At 42.9% G+C, this 27,674-nt stretch overlaps 1 protein-coding gene across 1 annotated transcript in view; it reads right to left on the reverse strand.

Annotated features, from left to right (window-relative positions):
• The window catches only part of ATP8B1 (ATPase phospholipid transporting 8B1), a 159,595-nt gene that overhangs the window by 65,902 nt on the left and 66,019 nt on the right, over positions 1-27,674 (reverse strand). The window contains exon 2 of the mRNA XM_025365474.1: positions 16,710-16,912. Within this exon, the coding sequence (XP_025221259.1) occupies positions 16,710-16,890 (181 nt within the window). The 5' untranslated portion in view covers positions 16,891-16,912. The remainder of the gene's footprint in view (positions 1-16,709; positions 16,913-27,674) is intronic.

Consider the following 27,674-nt stretch of genomic DNA (forward strand, 5'->3'; position numbering starts at 1 on the left):
AGGCATCTTGCCCCATTTTCTTTTTTGTCCTTTCTTTTTCTTTGTTCTTTTCTTTTTTTTTTTGAGACGGAGTCTTGCTCTGTCGTCCAGGGTGGAGTGCAGTGGCGCGATCTCAGCTCACTGCAGCCTCTGTCTCCCAGGTTCAAGCAATTCTCCTATCTCAGCCTTCCCAGTAGCTGGGACTACAGGCGCACACCACCATGCCTGGCTAATTTTTGTATTTTTAGTAGAGCTGGGGTTTCACCATATTGATCAGGCTGGTCTCAAACTCCTGACCTCAGGTGGTCCACCTGCCTCGGCCTTCCAAAATGCTGAGATTACAGGCTTGAGCCACCATGCCTGGCCACTTTTTCTTTTTCTGTTCTTTTCTTCTTCTCCTTTTTTTTTTTTTTTAAGAGATGGAGTCTCACTATGTTGCCCAGTGCCTATGCTGGCCTCAAATTCCTGGGCTCAAGTGATCCTCCTGCCTCAGCCTTCAGAGCAGCTGGGATTACAGGCATGCACCACACTGTGCCTGGTTCATCTCATTTTCTAGAATGGATATATTGACAAAGAAAAGAGAAGAAATAAGAAATGTACCAGCAAAAAATGCACCTTCACCATATGGCCCTTTAGCTAAAAGCTACAAAGCTAACAAGGGTGTGTCATCAAAACCATCCATGTACATGTAGAGATGATTTTAACAGCTGCCACGTGACATGTGGCTCAAAGTCAGCCCGAGTCTACTAAATGGTTGTGTTGTCAATATATTTAAATGTGGCTACGTGCTCTCCAGAGTGTTCCCATGATCACCACGTCCTTTGATCACTTCCATCTGGAAGAGCAGATGAGTGCAGCCCTCCCCTCATCCTCTCTGTGCTGGCACCAAATGCTTGCTTACAGACCTACCAACAACCAAGAAGCTGCGCTGGTTGGTACACACTGCAGCAAACAAGGAAAACAAGAAGATAAAAAGTCTAACATCAAAAGAAGAAGAAAAAAAACAATAGAAATAATTGAAGAGAGAATGGGTAAAGGACATGAAAAGACAGTTCATACAAAGGGAAATTCAAAAGCTGCTCTCGCCGAGGCTGGAGTGCAATGATGCAACCTCAGCTCACTGCAACCTCTGACTCCCGGCTTGAAGAGATTCTCCTGCCTCAGTCTCCCGAGTAGCTGGGATTACAGGTGCCCGCCATCACGCCTGGCTAATTTCTGCATTTTTAGTAGAGACCGGGTTTCATCATGTTGGCCAGACTGCTCTTGAACTCCTAACCTCAGGTGATCTGCCCACCTCGGCCTCCCAAAGTGCTGGGATAAAGGACATGAGCCACTGCACCTGGCCTCAAATGACTCTTAAACCTGTGAGAAGATACTCAAGTTCCTAAAAGAGAAATGCAATTCTTCACAGAGATAGTAGTTTTTACCCTGTAATAGCAAAATATTGGCACATGGTAATGGTTGGGATGACATTCTAGGTTGAAAAGACAGCAGAGACACAGACGTTCCGAGGTAACCTTTATGGAGAGCAATTTGGCCAGATCTGAAAATTTAACACGCACATATGCACTGAGCGAACAATCGCATTTCTAGGAAATATCCCCCACGTACCTACTGCAGGGCTTTTCAATGCAGCCCTATTTATCAGAAAGACTGGAAACAACACAAATGCCTACTAGGAGTAGCCAGTTAAACACGATTACAATAAAAGCCTATGCGGTGCGCAAAAAAACGATGAGGTGACCCCATAAATATGATAGGAATGACCTCCAGATTACACTGTTAAGAGGCAAAAGCATAAGGGTATCTGCCATCTTGTGCTTTCAGCTCTGTGATGCACAGAATTCATACACAATATGAATGCGTATGTGTACACACATACGCACATGTATGTTTCTGCATATGTGTATGGGCATATAAGGAAACAAGTTTGTAAGCATTCTTTGTGCATGCAAGCATGTGTCTCTCTCTGGAAGGATATATTTTGAGAAACTGGTAGCCGTAGTTTCTTTTCGTTATTTTTTTAAAAGACAAAGTCTCATTGTGGCACCTGGGCTGGAGTGCAGTGGCAAGTGGCATGCTCACAGCTCACTGCAGCCTCTGAACTCCTGGGCTCAGGCGATCCTCCCACCTCAACTTCTGGAGTAGCTGAGACAAAAGTGCACCTAATTTTTAAAAATTTTTGTAAATATGAAGTCTTGCTTTGCAGACCAGGCTGAACTTGAACTGCTGCCCTCAAGCTATCCTCCTGACTTGTCCTCCCAGAGTGCTGGGATTACAGGTGTGAGCCACCGTGCCCAGTCCAACAGTATTTTTTTGGAAAGGAAACTGCATGACTGAGGGACAGAAGAGGCAGGAAGGAAAACTTCATTTTCATTCTGGACCCTTTTCTTTCTTTCTTTCTTTTTTTTTTTTGAGACGGAGTCTCGCTGTGTCACCCAGGCTGGAGTGCAGTGGCTGGATCTCAGCTCACTGCAAGCTCCGCCTCCCGGGTTCACGCCATTCTCTTGCCTCAGCCTCCCGAGTAGCTGGGACTACAGGCGCCCGCCACCTCGTCCGGCTAGTTTTTTTGTATTTTTTAGTAGAGACGGGGTTTCACCATATTAGCCAGGATAGTCTCGATCTCCTGACCTCGTGATCCGCCCGTCTCGGCCTCCCAAAGTGCTGGGATTACAGGCTTGAGCCACCGTGCCCGGCCCATTCTGGACCCTTTTCTAACTGGATTCATTTACATGTATTACTGTTTTAAAGCAATGTTTGTGATTCCACTCCTTCCCTCTATTGGCTTATATATATAGCGAATATGGAGAGGAGCAAGATGGCCAAATAGAAGCTTGCACTAATTGTAACTCCCATAGGAACTTCAAATTTAACAACTCTCTACAAATAAAAAAGCACCTTTAAAAGAACCAAAACATCAGGCACTCACAGCACCTGGTTTTAACTTTATATTGTTGAAAAAGGACTGAAGAGGGCAGGAAAGATAGTCTTGAATTGCCAATGCCACCCCTCCCCCAACCCCAGCACCAGGCTTTGCACTGAACTCCGTGCTGCACTATTACAGACAGTAGAAAGCAAAACCAGGCTGAACTCAGCTGGTGCCAGACCATAGAGGGAGCATTTAGACCAGCCCTAGCCAGAGGGGAATCTCCTGTACCTTGGTCAGAACTTGAATTCTCGCAAGCCTCGTCACCGAGGGCCAAAGTTCTCTGGGGCTCTAAATAAACCCGAAAGGCAGTGTAGGCCAACATGAACGACAACTCTTAGGCAAGTCCTAGTGCTGAGCTGGACTTGGAGCAGTTGACTTAGCAGGCACATGACCTACTGAGACACCAGCCAGAGCAGCCAGCGGAACGCTTATGCGGCCGCTCCCTGCCAACCTCACTGCTCCAAAAGAGACCCCTTCCTTCTGCTTGAGTTGATGAGAGGGAAGAGTAAAGAGAACCTTGTCTTACATCTTGGATACCAGCTCAGTCACAGTAGGATAGGGCACCAGGCAGAGTCATGAGGCTATTTCAGGCCCTAGCTCCCAGACAACATTTCTAGACACATCCTGGGTCAGAAGGGAGCCTGCTGCCTTGCAGGGCAAGGACCCGGCTCTGGCAGTCCATCACCTGCTGATGAAAGAGCCTCTGAGCCCTGAATAATCAGTAGCAATACCCAGTTAATAGCCGAGGCTGCGGGCCTTAATTGAGGCTGAGACGTCCTGGCTTTAGGTGTGACCCAGTACATTCCCAGCTGTGGTGGCCATGGTGAGAGATTCCTTCTGCTTCAGAAAAGCAGAGGGAAAAGTAAAGGGTACTTTATCTTGCACTTACTTTATTTATTTATTTATTTATTTATTTTCAGAGATGGAGTCCCGCTATGTTGCCCAGGCTGGAGTGCAATGGTGTGATCTCAGCTCAGTGCAACTTCTACCTTCTGGGCTCAAACAATTCTCATGCCTCAGCCTCCCGAGTAGCTGGGATTACAGGTGTGCACCACCATGCCCAGCTAATTTTTTAAAAATTTAATTTAATTTAATTTAATTTTTGAGACAGAATCTTGCTCTTTTACCCAGGCTGGAGTGCAGTGGTGCAATCTTAGCTCACTGCAACCTCTGCCTCCCAGGTTCAAGCAATTCTCCTGCCTCAGCCTCCTGAGTAGCTGGGATTACAGGTGCATGCCACCATCCCTGGCTAATTTTTGTTTTTTTTGAGACGGAGTTACACTCTTGTTGCCTAGGCTGGAGTACAGTGGTGCGATCTTGGCTTACTGCAACCTCTGCCTCCCGGGTTCAAGTGATTCTCCTGCCTCAGCCTCCCGAGTAGCTGGGATTACAGGCATGCGCTACCATGCTTGGCTAATTTTGTATTTTTAGTAGAGACAGGGTTTCACCATGTTGGTTAGGCCGGTCTCAAACTCCTGACCTCAAGTGATCCACCCATCTCGGCCTCCCAAAGTCCCGGGATTACATGCACCACCGTGCCCAGCTGTGTCCAGCTAGTTTTTGTATTTTTTGTAGAGATGGGGTTTCACCATGTTGATCAGGCTAGTCTCAAACTCCTGACCTCGTGATCCAACCACCTTGGCCTCCCAAAGTGTTGGGATTACAGGTGTGAGCCACCACACCCAGCCTATTTTTTTTTTATTTTTTTATTTTTAGTACAGACAGGGTTTCACCATATCGGCCAGGCTGGTCTTGAGCTCCTGGCCTCAAGTGGTCCGCCTGCCTCGGCCTCCCCAAATGCTGGGATTACAGGCATGAGTCACTGCGCCCAGCCTGTGTTGCACTTTAGGTACCACCTTGGTCACAGTGAGGTAAAGCAACAAACAGGCTCTTGGGGTCCCTGAGTCTAGGCCTTAGGTTCTTGGATGACACCTCTGGACTTGCTTTTTGCCAGAAGGGAGCTCACTGCCCTGAAGGGTGACTGAAAGCATTTACCACAAGCTGACTGAAGAGGCTGTAGGCCTTTATTGAACATCAGCAGTAACCTGGCAGCCCTCCTCATGGGCCTGTGTTGGTGGTGAAATGGGGAGAGGCCCCTGAGCCTATGGAAAGGAGAAGGAAGAGTGGGAAGGACTGGCTAATGGTTTGAGGCCAGCTCAGCCACAGTAGAATAGATAGGACACCAGGTAGATTTCTAAGATTTTGGACTCCAGTCCATGGCTCCCAGATGGCATCTCTGGATCTGGCTGCAGCCTGGGGGAACTCACTGGCTTAAAGGTAGCCTGACTGGTTTCAAGACCTGCTTATTGCAGAGCCCCAGGGCATTGAGTGAACATAGGCAGTAGCCAGATCACGGTTAGAGTGGGCCATGGTGAGACCCAATGCGGTGCCGGCTTGAGGTCTGACTCAGTACATTTTCAGTGGTGATGGCCACAGTGGTGCTTGTATCACCACACCCCTAGCTCTGGGTGGCCCAGCACAGAGGGACAGAGAGAGGGAGTGGGGGAGAGGGAAGAGGGGAGGGAGGGGGAAGGGGGAGAGAGGGATAGTGAAAAAGAGAGAGATTGAGATTGATTCTGTTTGGGAGAAAGTAAGCAACAAGAACAAGAGTCTGGGCTTGATAATCCAGATAATTCTTCCAGATAGTCTGCAAGAAATGCAGTGTTACTGAGCTTGAGATGCCCCCTAAGGCAGATATGGGTTTGATCATAATATCCAAGTTCTTTTGAATACCCAGAAATCTTTCCCAAGAAGAATGTGTATAAACAAGCCCAGACTGTGAAGGCTACAGTAAATATCTAACTCTTCAATGCCCAGACTGATGAACATCCACAAGCATCGAAAACATGACTTTACCAAACAAACTAAATAAGGCACTAGGGGTCAAGCCTGCAGAAACAAAACTTCATGACCTTTCAGACAGAAAATTCAAAATTGCCATTTTGAGGAAACTCAAAGAAATTCAAGATAGTACAGAGAAGACATTCAGAATTCTATCAGATAAACTCAACAAAGAGGAAACTCAAAGATATTCAAGACAACACCAAAAAAAATTAGAATTCTATCAGATAAATGTAACAGAGATGGAAATAATTAAAAAGAGTCAAGCTGAAATTCTGGAGTTGAAAAATGCAACTGACATACTGAAGAATGCATCAGAGTCTTTTAATAACAGGATTGATTAAGTGGAACAAAGAGTTAGTGAGATGGAAGACAAGTTATTGGAAAATATGGTCAGAGGAGACAAAAGAAAAAAGAATGAAGTACACCTACAAGATCTAGAAAATAGACTTAAAAAAGCAAATCTAAGAGTTATTGGCCTTAAAGTGGAGGTGGAGAAAGAGAAAGGGGTAGAAAGTTTATTCAAGGGGGTAATAACAGAAAACTTCCCAAACCTAGAGGAAGATATCAATATCCAAGAACTAGAAGGTTGTAGAACACCAAGCAGATCAACCCAAAGAAGACTACCTCAGGCATTTAGTAATCAAATTCCTAAAAGTCAAGGATAAAAGGAAGGATCCTAAAAGCAGCAAAAGAAAAGAAACAAATAAAATACACTGGCACTCCAATACGTCTGGCAGCAGACTTTTCAGTGGAAACCTTATAGGCCAGGGGACAGTGGCATGACATATTTAAAGTGCTGAAGGAAAAAACTCTTACCCTAGAAAATATATTTCAAGCATAAAGGAGAAATGAAGACCTTTCCAGACAAACCAAAGCTGAGGGATTTCATCAACACTAGATCTGTCCTACAAGAAATGCTAAAGAGAGTACATTAATCAGAAAGAAAAAGGATGTTAGTGAGCAATAAGAAATCACCTGAAGGCACAAAACTCACTGGTAACAGTTAAGTATACAGAAAAACCCAGAATAGTGTAACACTGTGACTGTGATATGTAAAATACTCTTCAGTAGAAAGACTAAAAGATGAACTGATAAAAAATAGTAACTAGAACAACTTTTCAAGACATAGCACAATAAGATATAAATAGAAATAATAAAAAGTTAAAAAGCAGAGGGAGGAAGTTAAAGTGTAGAGTTTTTATTAGTTTTCTTTTAGCTTAAAATAATGAGTTATTAGACAGTTTTTACAAACCTCATGGTAACCTCAACTCAAAAAACATACAATGGATACATACAAAATAAAAAGCAGGAAATTAAAGCATACCACAAGAGAAAACCACCTTCACTAAAAGGCAGAAAGGAAGGGAGGAAAGAAGGAAGAGAAGACCACAAAGCCACCAGAAAACATAGCAAAATGGCAAGAGTAAGTCCTTACTTATCAATATAACATTGAATGTAAATGGACTAAACTCTCAATCAAAAGACATAGAGTGGCTGAATAGAATTTTTTTTTTTTTTAAGACCCAATTATCTGTTGCCTACAACAGATACTCCACCTAGACTGAAAATGAAGGGATGGAAGAAGATATTCCATGCCAATGGAAAGCAAAAAAGAACAGGATACCTATATTTACATCAGACAAAATATATAGACAAAACTATAAGAAGAGTCAAAGAAAGTCACTATATATTGATAGAGAGGTCAATTCAGCAAGAGGATATAATAATTGTAAATATTTATCCACCTTACACTGGAGCACCCAGATATGTAAAGCAAATATTACTAGAGCTAAAGAGAGTTTTAGACCCCAGTAAAATAATAGCCAGAGACATCAACACTACACTTTCAGCATTGGACAGATCTTCCAGACAGAAAATCAACAAAGAAACATCGGACTTAATCTGCACTATAGACCAAATAGATATTTATAAAATATTTCATACAACAGCTGTAGAATACACATTCTTTTCCTCAGCACATGGATCATTCTCAAAGACAGAACATATATAAAGTCACATATATGACTTAACAAGTCATGTATAAGACTTAACAAGTCTTAAAACATTCAAATAAATTGAAATAATATCAAACATCTCTGACTGACCACAATGGAATAAAACTGGAAATCAATAATAAGAGGAATTTTGGAAACTATACAAAAACATGGAAATTAAACATGTTCCTAAATGACCAGTGGGTCAATGAAGAAATTAAACAGGAAACTGAAAAATTTCTTCAAACAAATGATAATGGAAACATGATACACCAAAACCTGTGGGACACAATGAAAGCAGAACTATGAGGGAAGTTTATAGCTATAAGTGCCTACATCAAAAAATAAAAAAAACTTCAAACAACCTAATGATGCATCTGAAAGAACTAGAGCTGGGTGCAGTGGCTCATGCCTGTAATCCCAGCACTTTGGGAGGCCAAGGCGGGCGGATCACGAGGTCAGGAGATTGAGACCATCCTGGCTAACACAGTGAAACACCGTCTCAACTAAAAAATAAAAAAAAATTAGCTGGGCATGGTGGCGGGCACCTGTAGTCCCAGCTACTTGGGAGGCTGAGGTGGGAGAATGGTGTGACCCAGGAGGCAGAGCTTGCAGTGAGCTGAGATCGCACCACTGCACTACAACCTGGGCAACAGAGCGAGACTCTGTCTCAAAAAAAAAAAAAAAAGAACTAGAAAAGCAAGAGCAAACCAAACCCAAAGTTACTAGAAGAAAATAAACAATAAAAATCAAAGCAGAGACAAATGACATTGAAGCAAAGAAAACAATACAAAAGATCAATGAAACAAAAATTGTTGTGTTTGTTTTGGTTTGTTTTTTTTTTTTGGAGACAGAGTCTCACTGTTGCCCAGGTTGGAGTGCAGTGGTGTGATCTCGGCTCACTGCAACCTCCACCTCCCAGGTTCAAGCGATTCTTGTGCCTCAGCTTCCTGAGTAGCTAGGAGCAGCCAGGACTATAGGCAAGTGCTACCACGCCTGGCTAATTTTTGTAGTTTTAGTAGAGTCAGGGTTCCACCCTGTTGGCCAGGCTGGTCTCAAACTCCTGTCCTCAAGTGATCCACCTACCTCAGCCTCCCAAAGTGCTGGGATTACAGGTGTGAGCCACTGTGCCTGATCAAGAAGTTAGTTTCTTGAAAAGATAAGCAAAATTGACAAACCTTGGCCGGGCGCGGTGGCTCAAGCCTGTAATCCCAGCACTTTGGGAGGCCGAGACGGGCGGATCACGAGGTCAGGAGATCGAGACCATCCTGGTGAACACAGTGAAACCCCCTCTCTACTAAAACTATAAAAAACAAGCCGGGCGAGGTGGCAGGCGCCTGTAGTCCCAGCTACTCGGGAGGCTGAGGCAGGAGAATGGCGGGAACCCGGGAGGCGGAGCTTGCAGTGAGCTGAGATCCGGCCACTGCACTCCAGCCTGGGCGACAGAGCAAGACTCCGTCTCAAAAAAAAAAAAAAAAATTGACAAACCTTTAGCTGGACTACCAAAAAAAAAAAAAAAAAAAGCAAAAAAAGAGAGACCCAAATAAATGAAATCAGAGCTGAAAAAGGACACATTACAACTGTTACCACGGAAATTCAAAGATCAATAGTGGCTACTATGAGCAACTATTTGCCAATAAATTGGAAAATGTAGAAAAAAAGGGATTAATTCCTAGATAGATAAAACCTACCAAGATTGAATCATGAAGAAATCCAAAACCCAAACAGACAAATAACAAGTAACAAGATCAAAGCTGTAATAAAAAGTCTCTCAGCAAAGAAAAGCCCAGGACCCAATGGCTTCACTACTGAATACTACCAATCATTTAAAGAAGAACTAATACCAATCCCACTCAATCTATTCTAAAATATACAGGAGGAGGAAATACTTCCAAACTCACTCTACAAGGCCAGTATTACCCTGATGCCAAAACCAGACAAAGACACATCAAAAAATAAAAACAAACAAACAAACAAAACAAAAAAAACCTACAGGCCAATATCATTGATGAATATTGATGCAAAAATCCTCAACAAAATACTAGAAAATCAAATTCAACAACACATTAAAAAGATCATTCATCATGACCAAGTGGTATTTATCCCAGAAATGCAAAGATGGTTCAATATACACAAATCAATTAATGTGGTATGTCATGTCAACAAAATGAAGGGCAAAAACCATATGATCATTTCAATAGATGCTGAAAAAAAATTGATACAATTCAACATCCCTTCATGATAAACATCCTCAAAAAACTGGGTATAGAAGGAACATACCTCAATATAATAAAAGCCATATATGACAGACCCATAGCAAGTATCAAACTGAATGGGGAAAAACTAAAGGCCTTTCCTCCTAGATCTGGAACATGTGAAGGATGCCCACTTTCAACAGAAGTGCTAGCTAGAGCCATCAGACAAGAGAAAGAAATAAAGGGCATCCAAATTGGAAAGGAATAAGTCAAATTATCCTTGTTTGTAGATGATATGAGCTCATATTTGGAAAAGCCTAAAGACTCCACCAAAAAACTATTAGAACTGATAAACAAATTCTGTAATGTTGCAAAATACAAAATCAACATACAGAAATCAGTAGCCTTTCTATTTGCCAATGGAAAACAATCTGAAAAAGAAATCAAGAAATTAATCCAATTTACAATAGTTATGAATAAAATACCTAAGAATTAAGTTTACCAAAGAAGTAAAAGATCTCTGCAATGAAAACTATAAATTGATTGCAATGATTCTAGAAACTAAAGAGGACACCAGAAAAATGGAGTGATAGTCCATGCTCATGGATTGGAATATTGTTAAAATGTTCATACTACCCAAAGCAATCTACAGATTCAATGCAATCTTTATGAAAATACCCATGGCAGTCTTCACAGAAATAGAAAAAAACAATCCTAAAATTTGTATGGGAACCACAAAAGACCCAGAATAGCCACAGCTAATCTAAGCCAAAAGAACAGAACTGGAGGAATCACATTACCTGACTTCAAATTATACAACAGAGCTATAATAACCAAAACAACATGGTATTGGCATAAAAACAGACACATAGATCAATGGAACAGAATAGAGAACTCAGAGATAAATTCATCATCCTCAGTGAACTTATTTTCAGCAAAGGTACCAAGAACATACACTGGGGAAAGGCAGTCTCTTCAGTAAAAGATGCAGGGAAAAACTGCATATTTATATGCAGATGAATGAAAGTAGACCCCATATCTTGCCATATGCAAAAATTGAATCAAAATGGATGGATTAAAGAATTAAATCTAAGACCAAACTATGAAACGACTACAAGAAAACCCTGGGGAAGGCCAGGCGTGGTGGCTCATGCCTGTAATTCCAGCACTTTGGGAAGCCAACGTGGGTGGATCACGAGGTCAAGAGATTGAGACCATCCTGGCCAACATGGTAAAGCCCTGTCTCTACTAAATACAAAAAGTTAGCCAGGCATGGTGGCGCATGCCTGTAGTCCCAGCTACTCGGGAGGCTGAGGCAAGGGAATCGCTGGAACCCGGGAAGTAGAGGTTGCAGTGAGCCAAGATCGTGCCACTGCACTCCAGCCTGGTGACAGAGCAAGACTTGGTCTCAAAAAAAACCCCAAAAAACAAAAAACACACACACACTGGGGAAGCTCTCCAGGACACTAAACAGGGCAAAGATTTGTTGAGTAATACTTCACAAGCAAGGCAACAAAGGCAAAAATGGACTAATGAGATCACAAGTTAAAAACCTTCTGTAAAGCAAAGGAAACAATCAACAAAGTAAAGAGACAACAGAAAGGGAGAAAATATTCAGGCCACTGAATTCATTTTCAATGATAGATTCTTCCCCTTGTCTCATCCCAGAACCACTCTATATCTGCAGGGACTGGGTCCAGGCACCTAGAGAGTTTGTAAAAATTCCACAAGAGGTTCTGATGTACAGGCAGGACTGAGAACCTCCAGTTAGTGCAAGGGAGAGTGTCTTCCTATGGTGACTTCTGTCATTAAAAATCTACTTCTGAACTTGGGCTGCAAAGTAGCAGGAAGAAAACCAACAGCTGAGTTAGGTTTCCATGAGCAAGAGATTCGTACCCAAGGTTCAATCATAAATTACATGACTTGAAAGCAAATTCTCTAAAATGAGCATGTTGCCCAATATCTTAAAAATAAATAGAATAGACTGGGCACAGTGGTTCACACCTGTAATCCCAGCACTTTGGGAGGCCAAGGTGGGCGGATCACCTTAGGTCAGGAGTTCAAGACCAGCCTGGCCAACAAGGCAAAACTCCGTCCCTACTAAAAATACAAAAATTAGCTGGGCATGATGGTGGGCGCTGGTAATCCCAGCTACTTGGGAGGCTGAGGCAGGAGAATCGCTTGAACCCGGGAGACGGAGTTTGCAGTGAGCTGAGATCGCACCACTTCATTCCAGCCTGGGCAATAAGAGCGAGACTCTATCATATAAATAAATAAATAAATAAATGAATGAATAAATAGAATAAAATGAGATGGCACAGTATCACCACCCTTCCCCATCAGTAATCACTCAGTGCAGGAACACCCCTCACCCCGCGGCTTTACAAGCTTCAATTACTCGTGTCCTTAGGCTATGGAGGTGGATGGCAATTTACAACCAATCAGAGAAAGAAGGAAATTAAGTAGCCAGAGTAGACTACCAAATGTGGTATGTGCCAAAAATGGAAAATGCATCTTATTAAGTGGAACAGCTCCCTCAGCACTTTTCACAGATTCCCTAGGATATCCTATGATTGATATGTTTCAATGAGCCGTCTTTATCTGTGTGTTGGTTCCAACTAAATATTAATTCATAGATGCTCTAAAGACCCCACATTCTTAATTTCAGATTATTTTATGAAGATATCACTTTAAGCCTGGGTGCGGTGACTCACGCCTGTAATCCCAGCACTTTGGGAGGCTGAGGCTGGCAGATCACAAGGTCAGGAGATCGAGACCATCCTGGCCAAAATGGTGAAACCCCGTCTCTACTAAAAATACAAAAAATTAGCCAGGCATGGTGGCACACGCCTGTAATCCCAGCTACCCTAGAGGCTGAGGCAGGAGAATCGTTTAAACCCGGGAGGGAGAGGTTGCAGTGAGCCGAGATAGCGCCACTGCACTCCAGTCTGGGTAACAGAGAGAGACTCCGTCTCAAAACAAAAACAAAAACAAACAAACAACAAAACTCCAAAAATACAAAAACTAGTGTTTCCTAGAACACATGCTGAGAAGTGTGTTCATCAGGAAACGAAGGAGCTCATCCCATAGCACTGAAAACATTGCTGCTCATTTCTGAGAATCTTTGCTCCATCTTTAGACAAAGGGTAAAGTTACTCCACTCGAACCTGTGGGCTTATCTTTCTCCATGGCACATTCTAACAGCATGTTTGTGCCTGTCCTTCCTTCTCACAAAACACAATAAAGGTCCTTTTACTGAAAAGTACTCCGAATGGGTCTCTCAAAACACTTGTTTAACAGGAAAGCTTAGTTGGGCTAGGGGATTTCCTTTCTTTAAGAAAAAAGAAAGCAACTTTCTGTGCTACAATCCTCATTAAAGAAACGAGCGCGGTTCAGGCCGCTTAGGCAGTGCTTTGCTGGAACGGGTGCTGGTCCCTGGTGATACTCAGCCTGGTGGTACCTCGCCGGGTGACTCATATTCTGATGTCTTAAAGAACTGATCCTCTGCAGGAAATTATTCAGGATGTGAAATGTCAAGAAAGACAGATGATGATTAAAAAAAGAAAGAGAAGTCAGGGTTACACTGAACTTAATTGGGAAATTGTCCAAATGAGAATATGGCCGGAAAGGAAAGAGGAGGAAAGAGGGATGAAGAGGGCAAAGAGAGGAAGGGAGGAAAGAGGGAGAGCAGACTGGTTGTGAGGGAGGCAGGGCAGACGGGAAATGGGAGGAAAGAGGTCTGGCATTTACTGAACATTATCTGTGTGCTTGGGAAGGGCACAGAGAGGTACTAGAATAAGAATTTTTGTAAAAAGTCACAGGCAAAGTCATTTGATATGGGTTTTGAGAAGCGAGAACCACCCACATTCCCTAGGAATATAAACCATCCTTGGAAAACACGACTAAGATTCAAAACTGAGAATTTTTTTTTTTTTTTGAGATGGAGTCTCGCTTTGTCACCCAGAATAGAGTGCAGTGGTGAGATCTCAGTTCACTGCAACCTCCACTTTCCAGGTTCAAGCGATTCTCCTGCCTCAGCCTCCCGAGTAGCTGGGATTATAGGTGTGCGCCACCATGCTGGGCTAATTTTTGTATTTTTAGTAGAGATGGGGTTTCACTATGTTGGCCAGGCTAGTCTCGAACTCCTGACCTCAAGTGACCCAACCGCCTCGGCCTCCCAAAGTGCTGGGATTACAGGCATGAGTCACTGTGCCCGGCCAAGACTGAGCTCTTTTAATGCCCATATGCCGAGAGTAGAAATCTACAAAACATATTACCTGCAAACTGAACGATCAGGAAAGGACCCTAACCACCAGAATGGGCAGGCAGAGTTGGTAAAAAACAGGGGATGAGAGTTTCCACCCACTACATGCTTCTCTGACATTTCTGCAGGCACCCAATCCCGGTCCCTTTGCTGTGTCCCAGACTACGCGTCTGATGGCGTGCCACCAAGCACCAAGAGCGAAGTTGACCCTTGACCCCATGGAGCCAATTCTCCTGCCACCCCATCAGATATCTACATTTGGTAGAGATTCCAAAATTGTGATAGGAGACTAAGCAGTGCAGTTGTGGGGGAAAGGAATGAGGAAGAAGCATATTTTATTCACTGTTTGGGCAATCAACTAGAACTTCCTTGTAACTTGTCCGGCTGCTTCAGCTTTAGCTAGTTCACCAATATCCAGTCTGGACCTGTTATGACAGAGGCCACCTTCCTGTTCAGGTGTGTGATAATTCCATTTTCTTTCTTTCTTTCTTTCTTTCTTTTTTTTTTTTTTTTTGAGACGGAGTTTCACTCTTGTTGCCCAGGCTGGAGTGCAATGGTGCCATCTCGGCTCACTGCAACCTCCGCCTCCTGGGTTCTAGTGATTCTCCTGTAGTCCCAAGTAGCTGGGACTACAGGTACATGCTACCACACCTGGCTAATTTTTGTATTTTTAGTAGAGATGGGGTTTCACCATGTTGGTCTGGCTGGTCTCGAACTCCTAATCTCAGGTGATCCACCCACCTTAGCCTACCAAAGTGCTGGGATTGCAGGCGTGAGCCACTGTGCCCGGCGGGAATTCCATTTTAATTCTGGTCAAATATCATGATTTTAGTACCTTCTGCTTCAGGGCAGAAGGCACTTAAGTTCAATCCTCAACAGCTTGAAATTAAATCCAGAAACCCACTGTAAGAGGTAATGCATCTAAATGTTTACTATGGAGAGGTAGGGGACAAACGACATACAGGAGTCGAATGGCCTCCCCAAATTTGGGTGAGATGGGGCTCCCAAGGGTACATGCACTCCCCACACTGAGAATCTCCCCACAGGGAGAACAGGAACAGGAAGAATCGTTGCAGAAATGGGATTTCATGGCATGTCACATTTTCTACAGGTGAAAATTATTAGAAAAAAATAGCTCATCCAGGTAGCAGAACCCAAGAAAGAGAAACTAGAGGGGGGGTTGGCATGGGGGAAAAACAGGCTTCTGAAAACGTGCAAGGGCAGAATGGCAGGGACAGAGACCTCGGGAAAACCAGCTAAAATCTGAGGCTTCTCTGACTAAGGCTGCAGGGAGGCGTGTCTGGAGGGCTGAAACCGGAACACTATGATAATGATTTCTGTGAATGTGATGCTAAGGTTGTTCAGTTAGAATTTTAGGGAACACCGTGGAGGAAATATTTTCAGCCTGATATCAAACCTGGGGTCCAGAGAGAAAAGTCTCAGCTTGCTCATGGAGAAGAGCTACAAGAGAAGCACACATCTGTTTGCCAGGGTGGGAGAACCAGTAGCAGATGAAACAGAAAAGCCACAAAGGAAAAGGCGTTATGGTAAAAGCAAGCCAAGTTCTACTGCCCTCAGTGATGTACCGTCTATGGCTACTTACGCACAACATTGGCAGAGACCACGTGGTCCACAAAGCCTAAAATGTTTACTTGCTGGCCCTTTACAGAAAAAGTTTGCTGGCCTTGGTCTAGACCCTGCCTCTGATGCTGACCTGACCCGGGGCAGACCATACATACATACACACACACACACACAAGGGTGGTTATTTATATAACTCATACCACCAGTTTAACAATACCAATAGTAAACATCTAAAGATTGATTGATATGTATCCTTTAAAAATTTCTGGGTGCAGTAACATGCAGATTCTTGTACACATAACTCCGTTTTAAGAATATATACACTGGCTAGGCATCCTAGCTCTCATGCCTGTAATTCCAGGAGTTTGAGAGACTGAGGTGGGCGGATCTCTTGAGCTCAGGAGTTTGAGACCAGCCTGGGCAACATAGTGAAATACCATCTACACACACAAACACACACACAAATACAAAAATTAGCTGGACATAGTGGTGCATGCCTGTAGTCCAGCTACTCAGGAGGCTGAGGTAGGAGGATCGCTTGAGTCCAGGAGGTCGAGGCTGCAGTGAGCCAAGTTCATACCACTGGACTCCAGCTGGGGAGACACAGTGAGACCCTGTCTCAAAAAACAAACACACACACACACAAAACAAACAAACAAACAAACAGATATAGACACTAACAAAGACCTTAATGTATTTTCTCTGCAGAACTTGTCAGATATGCTCTCCCAGCCCTTCATACTAAGCACAATGGGTACTTGTCCAAGCCCATCCACCATTCTGTCAGTCGCATCCTAAGAAGACATCAGAGAAGATTCCCTCCTAGACCACACAAAATGGACCGATCATCTTTGGCAGTGTGGCCACGACCCACATGAGGATTTATAAGCAACCTAGTCACCGGGACTTCATGTGGTTACCTTTTCTGAATGGCTCCTGGTTCTCCTCCGCTTCCCTGTTGACTCGGTTTTGTTCTGGTTCAACAGCAGACCCCTGGTCATCAAGTTCATCTTCTGTTTCATCATCACTATAGGGAACCACTTCATCATTAGGCTGAGAATCCTCATCAAATGTCGTTTCTGAGTCTCTTTCTGTACTCATTCTGCCGGTAAATTGGAACTACCTGCTTAAAAGGAAAGAGAAATCAGAGTGGATTATGACTCTTGCCCAGTTTTTGGTTGAATCCTGCCTGTATCCCGTTACAATGCCCTTTTTACAGAACATTGTCTTACTGACATGTAAATATTCTGGAATAGTACCCCCAAATTCAACTTAACATGCAAATAAGAACAAAACCATTCAGTACTGATTAAATGCTTGGGTAAGATTTTTAAAAAATATGTAACTGCAAACCTTTTATTTTTAAACAAGGGTGTGTATGTATGTATATATATATATATATATATATATATATATAAAGGCAATATTTAAAATTAGGGGGTCTCTACCTAATGAAATAAATTTAATGGGTAACAATCAACATTAAACTAAAATGAAACAGACTATAAAATATCTGATTAACAGCACATATAATAAGAATAAGTACTGCTTGATAACACAGTTGTACACATTCACACGTTTATTTGCATTGTGGGTGTTAATGGAGTTGAATTTCTTCCTGTGGATTGCTGGCAAAGTTGACAAACCACTGCTCTAAGATATCTGGTTTCTGCTAACACTAACATTCCGAGCCTTTGTTCTGACACAACATTTTTAATATAACCTTAGATCTTCCAAGTTTACTGACTTCCCAGGAACACTCCCTAGCTTTTCTATCTTCCCAACTACCGCTGCCCACTCTGTATCTGCAATTTGTGCTTGAGCATCTACCGCATAAGATGACTCCAAACAAGTGCGAAGAACAACCTTAGTTATATTTATTTTAGGAAAATATTTACACAAATAACTCAGGTTACAGACACACAGCCTGACATTTACATAAGCATCACGGTGCCGTGTAGTCAGTATTGTTAATGACAGCAGCTCACATTTATTTTGTGTTAACTGCATGCCAAGCCTTGTACTAAGCACTTTATAGACATGGGCTCATTGAAACTTCCCACACCACCATGATGAATAACAGTCTTATTGTTATTCCTACCCAGCAGAGGAGAAAAATCAAAACACTGGAATGCTAAATAACTTGCACAATAATTATTAAAAATTTAAGGCAGCCACGCGCTGTGGCTCACGCCTGTAATCCCAGCACTTTGGGAGGCCGAGGTGGGTAGATCACGAGGTCAGGAGATCGAGACCATCCTGGCTAACACAGTGAAACCCCATCTCTATGAAAAATACAAAAAATTAGCCGGGTGTGGCAGCGGTCGCCTGTAGTCCCAGCTGCTCGGGAGGCTGAGGCAGGAGAATGGCGTGAATCCGGGAGGCGGAGCTTGCAGTGAGCCGAGCTAGCACCACTGCACTCCAGCCTGGGCAACAGAGCAGGACTCCATCTCAAAAAAAAAAAAAAGGCAAAAACAACTGCTTCACAAGGAGAGGTCTACGCTCTATTTTTGTATTATGGTTTATGATATATTTTGAACGAAAATTGCCTCAAGTAGAACTATGTAGCTGATTGCACGTTTTGCACCAAATCTTAGACCTCTAAAATAATTTTTACATTCACAAATGCACACTTACGAAATTTTCAAATATTTATATGAGGATTTTTGCCAAGTATTATGTAAAACAGTAAAAGTCAAAGCAAGCTGGGTTACAATTGTCGACTATATAAATAAATTGTGGCATCTGATATTCTAGGATAATGTGCAACAATTTAGATGATCAGAAGAGTATTTGATGACATTGCATTAATGACCTTAATAGGTAAGTTATTAAGCCATATGTATAGCATACACCCAGTTATTCACACACACACTTGTTCATTTTCCAAAATCTCAACAATTGACATACATTATTTTATTATTATTATCTTTTGAGACAGAGTATTGCTCTGTCGCCCAGGCTAGAGTGCAGTGGTGCAATCTTGGCTCACTGCAACCTCTGCCTCCCAGGTTCAAGCAATTCTCCTGCCTCAGCCTCCTGAGTAGCTGGGATTACAGGTGTGTACCACCACGCCTGGCTAATTTTTGTATTTTTAGTAGAGACAGGGTTTCACCGTGTTGGCCAGGCTGGGACATACATGATTTTAAGTGAGATGATGCATGCAAAATGCTCAACTCAGTGCATAGCCTACAATAAGTACTCAATAAACATTAACCATTAATTTTTCATATACTTCTTGGTGATTTGTATGTTTCCTTTTGAAAAATGTCTATTCATGTCCTTTGCTCACTTTTTAATGGTATTATTATTATTTTAAAATATTGTTGGCATTCATTACAAAGAATAACTTAGATTCTATTGCATGACGCTGTATGGTGGCACAGTTCTAAGGAGCCCTATAGTCACAGATGCAAAGTTCCTAGCACTACAGGTCCTCAGCACCTCAGGCCATTCTCTTCCGCCTTCAAAGAATATTTACTCCCCAAATCCATAGTCTTTACCTCTGGCCTTAGCTTTTCAGTAGCAAGCACAAGCCTTCCTGGCAGTACTTATAATTTCATTGGTTATACTTATGCTTTCCTGGTTATATTTATACTTTCCTGGCAGTACTTACAATTTCATTGGTTATACTTATGCTTTCCTGGTTATATTTATACTTTCCTGGCAGTACATATACTTTCATGGTTTATACTATTTTAAAATTATTTTTTATTAAATGGAGCTAAATTTTTAGAAAGTCATCTTTTCCACTAAATCGGCATCGCCATGTTAAATCTAAATTTCCCTACTAAGTCTTTCTTTTCTTTTCTTTTCTTTTACTTTAAGTTCTAGGATACGTGTGCAGAACACGCAGGTTTGTTACATAGGTATACATGTGCCATGGTGGTTTGCTGCACCCATCAACTCGTCAGCTAGGTTTTAAGCCCTGCATGCATTAGGTATTTGTCCTAAAGCGCTCCTACTCCTTGCCCCACCCCCCTGCCCCCGACAAGCCCCAGTGTGTGATGTTCCCCTCCCTGTGTTCATGTGTTCTCATTGTTCAACTCCTGCTTATGAGTGAGAACATGCAGTGTTTGGTTTTCTGTTCCCGTGTTAGTTTGCTGAGAAAGATGGCTTCCAGCTTCATCCATGTCCACGGAAAGACCACAATCTCATTCTTTTTTATGGCTGCAGGGATTATTTGTTTTTGAGTTGTTTGAGTTCCTTGTATATTCTGGATACTAGTCCTTAGTTGGATGAATAGTTTGCAAATATTTTCTCCTATTCAACAGGAAACATTGCACTCTGTTGATTGCTTCTCTTGCTGAGTAGAAGCTTTTTAGTTTAATATAGTCCTATTTGTCTATTTTTGTTGTTGTTGTTGCCTGTGCTTTTGAGGTCTTAGCCATAAAATCTTTGCCTAGACCAATGTCCTAAACATTTTCCCTATGTTTCCTTCTAGTATAAAGTTTTATTAGTTTTTTTTTTTTTAAGAGAGAGAGAGGTTTTCACTCTGTCACCCAGGCTACAGTGTAGTAGGACGATCATAGCTCATTGCAACATTGGACTCTTGGGCTCAAGGAATCTTCCTACCTCTGCATCCCAAGTAGCTGGGACTACCAGCACATGCCATCATGCCATTTTTTTTTTTTTTTTTGGTAGAGATGGGGTCTCACTGCATTGTCCAGACTGATCTTGAATTCCTGGGTCAAATGATCCTCCAGGCTTGGGCTCCCAAAGGGCTAGGATTATAGGTGTGAGCCACCACACCTGGTCCCCTTTAAGTCTTTAATCCATCTTCAGTTGACTTTTGTGTATGGTGAGAGACAGGGGCCCAGTTTCATTCTTTTGCATGTGGAGATTTATTTCTGGGTTCTCTAGTCTGTTCCATTGGTTTATGTGTCTGTTTTTTTGCCCACATTATGTTTTGGTTACTACAGCCTTGAGATATATATATATAAAAAACGTGTATATATATACATTGATATATATATCAATATATTGTTATCAATATATTATCAATATATTATCAATATATTGATATATATAGTTATATATATATAACAATATATTGATATATATATAGTTATATATATATAAAACAATGTGACTCTGAAAGTATCATATGGAAACATTTTTTATTGTTGCAAATTATACGTAACAAAATTTACCATTTTTGCCATTTTGTTTTGTTTTTCTCATTGCAGCCTCCTGGGCTCAAGCAATTCTCCCCCCCAGCGTCCTGAGTAGTTGGGACTACAGGTACAAGCTGCAACATCCAGCTGATTTTTGTATTTTTAGAAGAGGCAGGGTTTTGCCATGTTGCCTAGGCTGGTCTCAAACTTCTGGGCTCAAGTAATCTACCTGCCTAAGCCTCCCAAAGTGCTGGGATTACGAGCATGAGCCACCATGCCAGGCCTTGTTTCACCCTATGTTGTTTTTTTTTTTTTTTTTTTTTTCAAATTTCTTAAAGGTGTACTATTGGAGAGTTTAAACTTTTTGTTGGTTGGTCGATTTTCTTTCTCTCTCTCTCTCTCTCTCTTATTTTTTTGCATCTCAGATGACACAAACCATTGTTTGTTTTCTCAGACACGGTTTCACTCTGCCACCCAGGCTGCAGTGCAGTGGCATGATCCTAGTTCACTACACTCTCAAATCTGTGGGCTCCAGCAATCCTCCTACCCTGCTCCCCAGCCTCCTGAGTAACTAAGACTAGAAGCACGAGCCACCATGCCTGGCTTTTTTTTTTTTTTTTTTTTTTTTTTAAAGAGATACGCTCTCCCTATGTTCCTCAGGCTGGTCTCAAACTCTTGGCCCCAAGCGATCCTCCCATCTCAGCTTCCTTTTAGCCATTTTCAAGTGTAGGGTTCTGTGGCATTAAGTGCATTTTATACAAACATTTTGTAAGTTATCCTTTTCATCATTGCTTCCAAACTGCCAGGCATCTGGATATTAACACTGTCTCCAGCCCTGTGAGGTTGAGAGAGGAAGCAAGCACAAAGGAATGGATTTGACAACCCACATGTCCGTGACTCAAAGCAAGCAAGGCCTTGCACAACCAACTCGCCACCCACACAATCTGCACAGGCTCAGTGAGAAAGCAGGGGCAGGGAGCTCTACACTGAGAGTGAAGAAATGTCCTCAACTTGACTTCTCTACAGTGTGCATGTGTGTGAAACACACACACACGGGAGGAATTTGGCTGTGTCATTTTAGTGTACCAAAGAGAAAACAGGGAGAAATCACTTGTTTGAAGCCCTAAATGACATAAAGAATTTTTTTCCCAGGTCTAAATAATGATTCCTAAGGTCAGTTGCTGTGTCCGGTATGGATTTGGAAACTTGATAATGTCTCTCACTGTCACTCCAGGACACTGCAGACAGGTGTGCATCTACTTAGCACCCAGGAAACACCTGCAAGATGCAGAGTACTACGCTAGGCACAGGGAACAGAGCCACTGACTGACTGCGAGTTTTGAGGAATACAGATAAGTCAACTATTAAAGCTAGGAAACAGGCAGGGTGCAGTGGCTCACGCCTGTAATTCCAGCACTTTGGAAGGCTGAGGCAGGTGGATCACCTGAGGTCAAGAGTTCGAGACCAGCCTGCCAACATGGTGAAACCCCATCTCTACTAATAATACAAAAAAATTAGCCAGGCGTGGTGGCACATGCCTGTAAGCCCAGCTACTTGGGAGGCTGAGGCAGGAGAATTGCTTGAACCCGGGAGGGTGGAGGTTACAGTGAGCCAAGATTACGCCACTGCACTCCAGCCTGGGCAACAAAATCTAGTTAGAGGGATCTGGTAGCATTTCCAGGGAGAGGTGATGGTGGCCATGGAGATGGAGAGGTGGGGATGAATTGGAGGAGTATTTGAGGCAAAAACGACTGGCTTTGCTGTTTTATAGCTTTATTTTATTTTATTTGTTTATTGGAGGTGGAGTTTCGCTCTGTTGCCCAGGCTGGAGTGCAGTGGCGCGATCTCGGCTCACTGCAACCTCCACTTTCCGGGTTCAAGTGATTCTCCTGCCTCAGTCTCTCGAGTAGCTGGGATTACAGGTGCCCACCACCACGGCAATTTTTGTATTTTTAGTAGAGACGGGGTTTTACCATGTTGGCCAGGCTGGTCTTGAACTCCTGACCTCAAGTGATCTGCCTGCCTCAGCCTCCCAAAGTGCTGCACCCGGCCATGGACTGGTGTCTTTAGAAGAGGAGAAATAGACACATGATCTCTCCTTCTCCATGCACACAGAGGAAGGGCCATGTGAGAACACAGCAGGATGGCAGCCAACTACAAGCCAAAGAGAGGCCTCACCAGAAACCAACCCTGCTGGCACCTCCATCTTGGACTTCCAGTCTGCAGAACTGTGAGAAAATAAACGACTATTGTTTAAGTCAACCAGTACATGGCATTTTGTTATGGCAGCCCAAGTGGATTATGGATTAACACTAATCCACTATGGATTCCCATCACTTTAAGTCCAAACTCTTTTCACGACTCTAAGGGCTCTCCACACTTCTACACCCTCCTTCTTGCTCACGATTGCTGAGCCCCACGGCCCTGCTTTCAGCTCCTCAAGCAAACAAAGCATTTCCTGCCCCAGAGCCTCTGCATATGCTCTTCCTGGTACCTGGAATGCTCTTCTCCCAGTTCTTTGTATGACTGCTATTTCTCACTCTTATTTTACTTTTTATTTTATTTTATTTGAGACAGAGTTTCTCTCTTTTTGCCCAGACTGGAGTGCAATGGTGTAGTCTAGGCTCAGCACAACCTCCGCCTCCCAGGTTCAAGCGATTCTCCTGCCTCAGCCTCCCAAGTAGCTGAGATAACAGGCTGGGATAACATGCCTGGTTAATTTTGTATTTTTAGTAGAGACAGGGTTTCTCTTTGTTGGTCAGGCTGGTCTCAAACTTCTGACCTCAGGTGATCTGCTCACCTTGGCCTCCCAAAGTGCTGAGATTACAGGCATGGGCCACCACGCCCGGCCGATTTCTCATTCGTTAGGTCTCCACTTCAGTGTCCTCTTCCACTCATGGTATTGAACAGGATTCTGCCCTCCTCTTCCTGCTACCACTGGCCCCCTTGAGCACTTACATTTCTGTTTCCTTCCTAGCACTTGCCATGATTTGTAAATATGTATTTGCTTTTATTTATCTGCCTCTCCCACCAGACCATAAGCTCTACAAGAACAGACTGGTCTGTGAATACTCAGTGCCTACTACACAGTTGACACTGAAAGATCTGGGGAAAGAGCAAATCAACTTTTAATAAAGTCCTCAAGGGCTCACAGAGTTGTCTTACACCGAAGTTCTTTACCGTCTTTACACAGGTCACACCTACCACATGGTAACAGATTCACAAAGTCACTGGACTAAGGATGAAAGATCGAGGGCAATGATGGGAGAGAACAGCAACAGCTAAGTTCAGAAGTCATACAAGATGGAACTTTTTAGGAGTCTGAGTCATTTGAGGCCATCCAAAAACCATTGCCCAAGATTTTACCATGTACAGAAAACTAAACCAGCCTTCTGGTAGGGTACTAAAGATATCAAAGGTGAGGACTGATCTTTCTTGTTCATCACCAGCCCCTACCAGAGTCTGTCATATAGGAGGCTCGTTTGCTTCTGTCCTTAGGAGGCTTGACTAGACCAGACTATAGTCTAGATAAGAATTGGCAAATTATAGCCCATGGGCCAAATTCAGCCCACTAACTATTTTTTAAATAAAGTTTTATTAGAATACACCCTTACTCATTACTGACATACTACTGGCTATGGTAGGTTTCTTTTTTTTTTCTTTTTTTTTTTTTGAGACAGAGTTTTGCTCTTGTTGCCCAGGCTGGAGTTCAATGGTGCGATCTCAGCTTCACCTCCTGTGTTCGAGCAATTATCCTGTCTCAGCCTCCTAAAATGCTGGGATTACAGGTGTTAGCCACCATGCCTGGTCCTTCATCATCTTTTTTTTTAATGGCTTTTAAAGTTCACAAGAAGAAAGACTATTTCTGAAATGTGTTTTTCCTCATTTTGTTTATTATTATTATTAAAAACAATGCTGTAAAATATTTAACATATCATAATTTATAAGTATGAATTATATTTCTATATGTTCTATGCTATATGTGTTTCTTACTATATGTTCCATACTAAATATAAATTACTACTCTAAGATGGCCCCCGGTGATCCCACCTTCTGGTGTTCACATCTTTAATTCCTTGTGAGTGTGGCATACACATGAGGTGCTTTGCTGCTTTTTTCTTCCTTTTTTTTTTTTTTTTTTTTTGGTGTTGGTGTTGTCATTGATACAAGTTCTTGCTCTGTCACCCAGGCTGGAGTACACTGGTGTGATCAAGCTCACTGCAGCCTCAATCTCCTGGGCTCAAGTGATCCTCCCGCCTCAGCCTCCTAAGTAGCTGAGACTATAGGTGTGCACCATCACACCCAGCTAACTTTTTTGGTTTTTAGTAGAGATGAGGTCTTGCTAGTTTGCTCAGGATGGTCTTGAACTCCTGAGGTCAAGCAATCCTCCCTCCTTGGCCTCATGAAGTACTGGGATTACAGGCATGAGCTACCGTATCCAGCCCCTTTTCCTTCTTTCTTCTTCTTCTTCTTCTTCTCTTTTTTTTTTAAAAATAAGCCTGAGTTCCTGAACCTTGCTTCTTTTTTGTTTTTGAGATGGAGTCTCGCTCTGTTGCCCAGGCTGGAGTGCAGAGGTGTGATCTCGGCTCACTGCAACCTCCGTCTCCCGGGTTCAAGCAATTCTCCTGCCTCAGCCTCCAGAGTAGCTGGGATTACAGGAGTGTGCCACCATGCTGGGCTAATTTTTTGTATTTTTAGTAGAGACAGGGTTTCACCACGTGGGTCAGGCTGGTCTTGAACTCCTGACCTTGTGATCTACCCATCTCGGCCTCCCAAAGTGCTGGGATTACAGGCATGATCCACTGCCCCCAGCCTTGAACCTTGCTTCTAACCAATAGAATATGGTGCAGGTAATGGGATGTCACTTCCATGATTATGTTATAAAAAACCATGACTCCCTTCTTGCCAGTCAACTCTTTCCCCTTCCCGGCTTTGGTGAAGCAGCTGCCCTATGGAGAGGCTCACACGGCAAGACACGAAGTGAGCACTGACCAACAGCCAGCAGGGACTGGAGTCCTCAGTCCCTTAAGGAATGCAGTGAATTTTGCAATCACTATATGAACTTGGAAGCAGATCCTTCCTCAGTCCTGCCTTCAGATGAGACATCAGGCTGGGCTGACACCTTAATTGTAGCCTTGTGAGAAATCCTGATACAGAGAACCCAGTTAAGCTGTGCTCAGACACTTGATTCATGGAAACCATGAGATAATAAACGCATGTTGGTTTAAGTTGCTAAGTTTTGGAGTAGCTTGTTACACAGCAATCGATAACCAATACACATACCATCAGTCACAAGTAATAATTCTAGGGTCAGGCACTCAATGTGGCCACTATTATTCCCAAGGTATTCCATAGAGCTCCCATCTAAAAGGCAGCAGAAATCTTCTCTATTATCCTAGTTAGTCCAGACCCTGTTTGGAATCTGCCCAGTATTCTTTTATTTACTTCTTTGAGACAAAGCCTCACTCTGTGGCCCAGGCTGGAGTCCAGTGTTGTGATCTCAGCTCACTGCAACCTCTGCCTCCCAGGTTCAAATGATTCTCTTGCTTCAGACTTTCCAGTAGCTGGGACTACAAGTGCATGCCACCACACCGGGCTGATTTTTGTATTTTTAGTAGAAACGGGTTTTACCTTGTTGGCCAGGTGGGTCTCGAACTCCTGACCTCAAGTGATCTATCCACCTCGGCCTCCCAAAGTGCTGGGATTACAGGCATGAGCCACTGCACCCGGCCAATGCTCAGTATTCTTGAAAGTAAAATGACAAACTTGATGACAGTTGTAATTAGATAAAGAATCTCATGAAGCAATAGTAATAAAATGTATCTAAGATCTACATTAAATTTAAACTTTATACTGTTATAGAAACACCATAATTACAGTTCCCAGCAGGAACAGGATTACATTTTTTTTCCTCCCAAGGCAGGACCGAAAAAAATCTAGAAGCCTGGGATAAATAACATAAAACTAAGGGATCAACAGTGTCAATGTAGTGGGGACAATTCAGGCAGGATCTTTACACATGATAGAAAAGGCTGCTCTGGGTCCACAGCTTCACCCCCTATTCCTCAGAAAGTCCACCCCAGAGCCCTTTCTCACAAAGGAAGATTGGCTGCCTGGGTGCGGCGGCTCACACCTGCAATCCCAGCACTTTGGGAAGCTGAGGCAGGAGGATAATTTGAGGCCAGGAGTTCAAGACGAGTCTGGGCAATATGGCAAGACCCCATCTCTACAAATAATAATTTAAAGAACTAGCTGGGCACCTCTAGTCCCAGCTATTCGGGAGGCTGAGGCAGAAAGATCGCTTGAGCCCAGGAGCTCAAGGCTGCAGTGAGTTAGGATCATGCCACCGAACTTCAGGCTAGGTGACAGAACAAGACCCCGTCTCTATTTAAAAAAAAAAAAAAAAAAAAAAAAAAAAGCCCGGCTCTTGTTTCATTCTGCACAATTTCAATGGCGGTCATTAGAAAAGATACAGGGGAAATTTCAACATCTTGGCCTTTCAGAGATGAGCAGATTTTTCATTCCCCTGGCTAAGGTTCAAAGGATTTCTTAGTCCAACATTGCCATGGGCTCCCAGCATTTCCTAGTAATATTGTATTTCTTCTAATCCATATAAGGTAGCCCCTTCCAGGACAAAGGATTTTTCATACACGTTGTCTCATGCAATTGTCATGGAATTATGCTGAGGCGAGTCGCCAGGCAATGTCATTACCTTCTTACTAATGAAAAAACTGGGGTGGTTTCAAAGCTTGCCCAAAGTGATTTAAC

This window comes from Theropithecus gelada, chromosome 18 (genome assembly GCF_003255815.1).
Source record: "Theropithecus gelada isolate Dixy chromosome 18, Tgel_1.0, whole genome shotgun sequence".
Classification (NCBI taxonomy): Eukaryota; Metazoa; Chordata; class Mammalia; order Primates; family Cercopithecidae; genus Theropithecus; species Theropithecus gelada.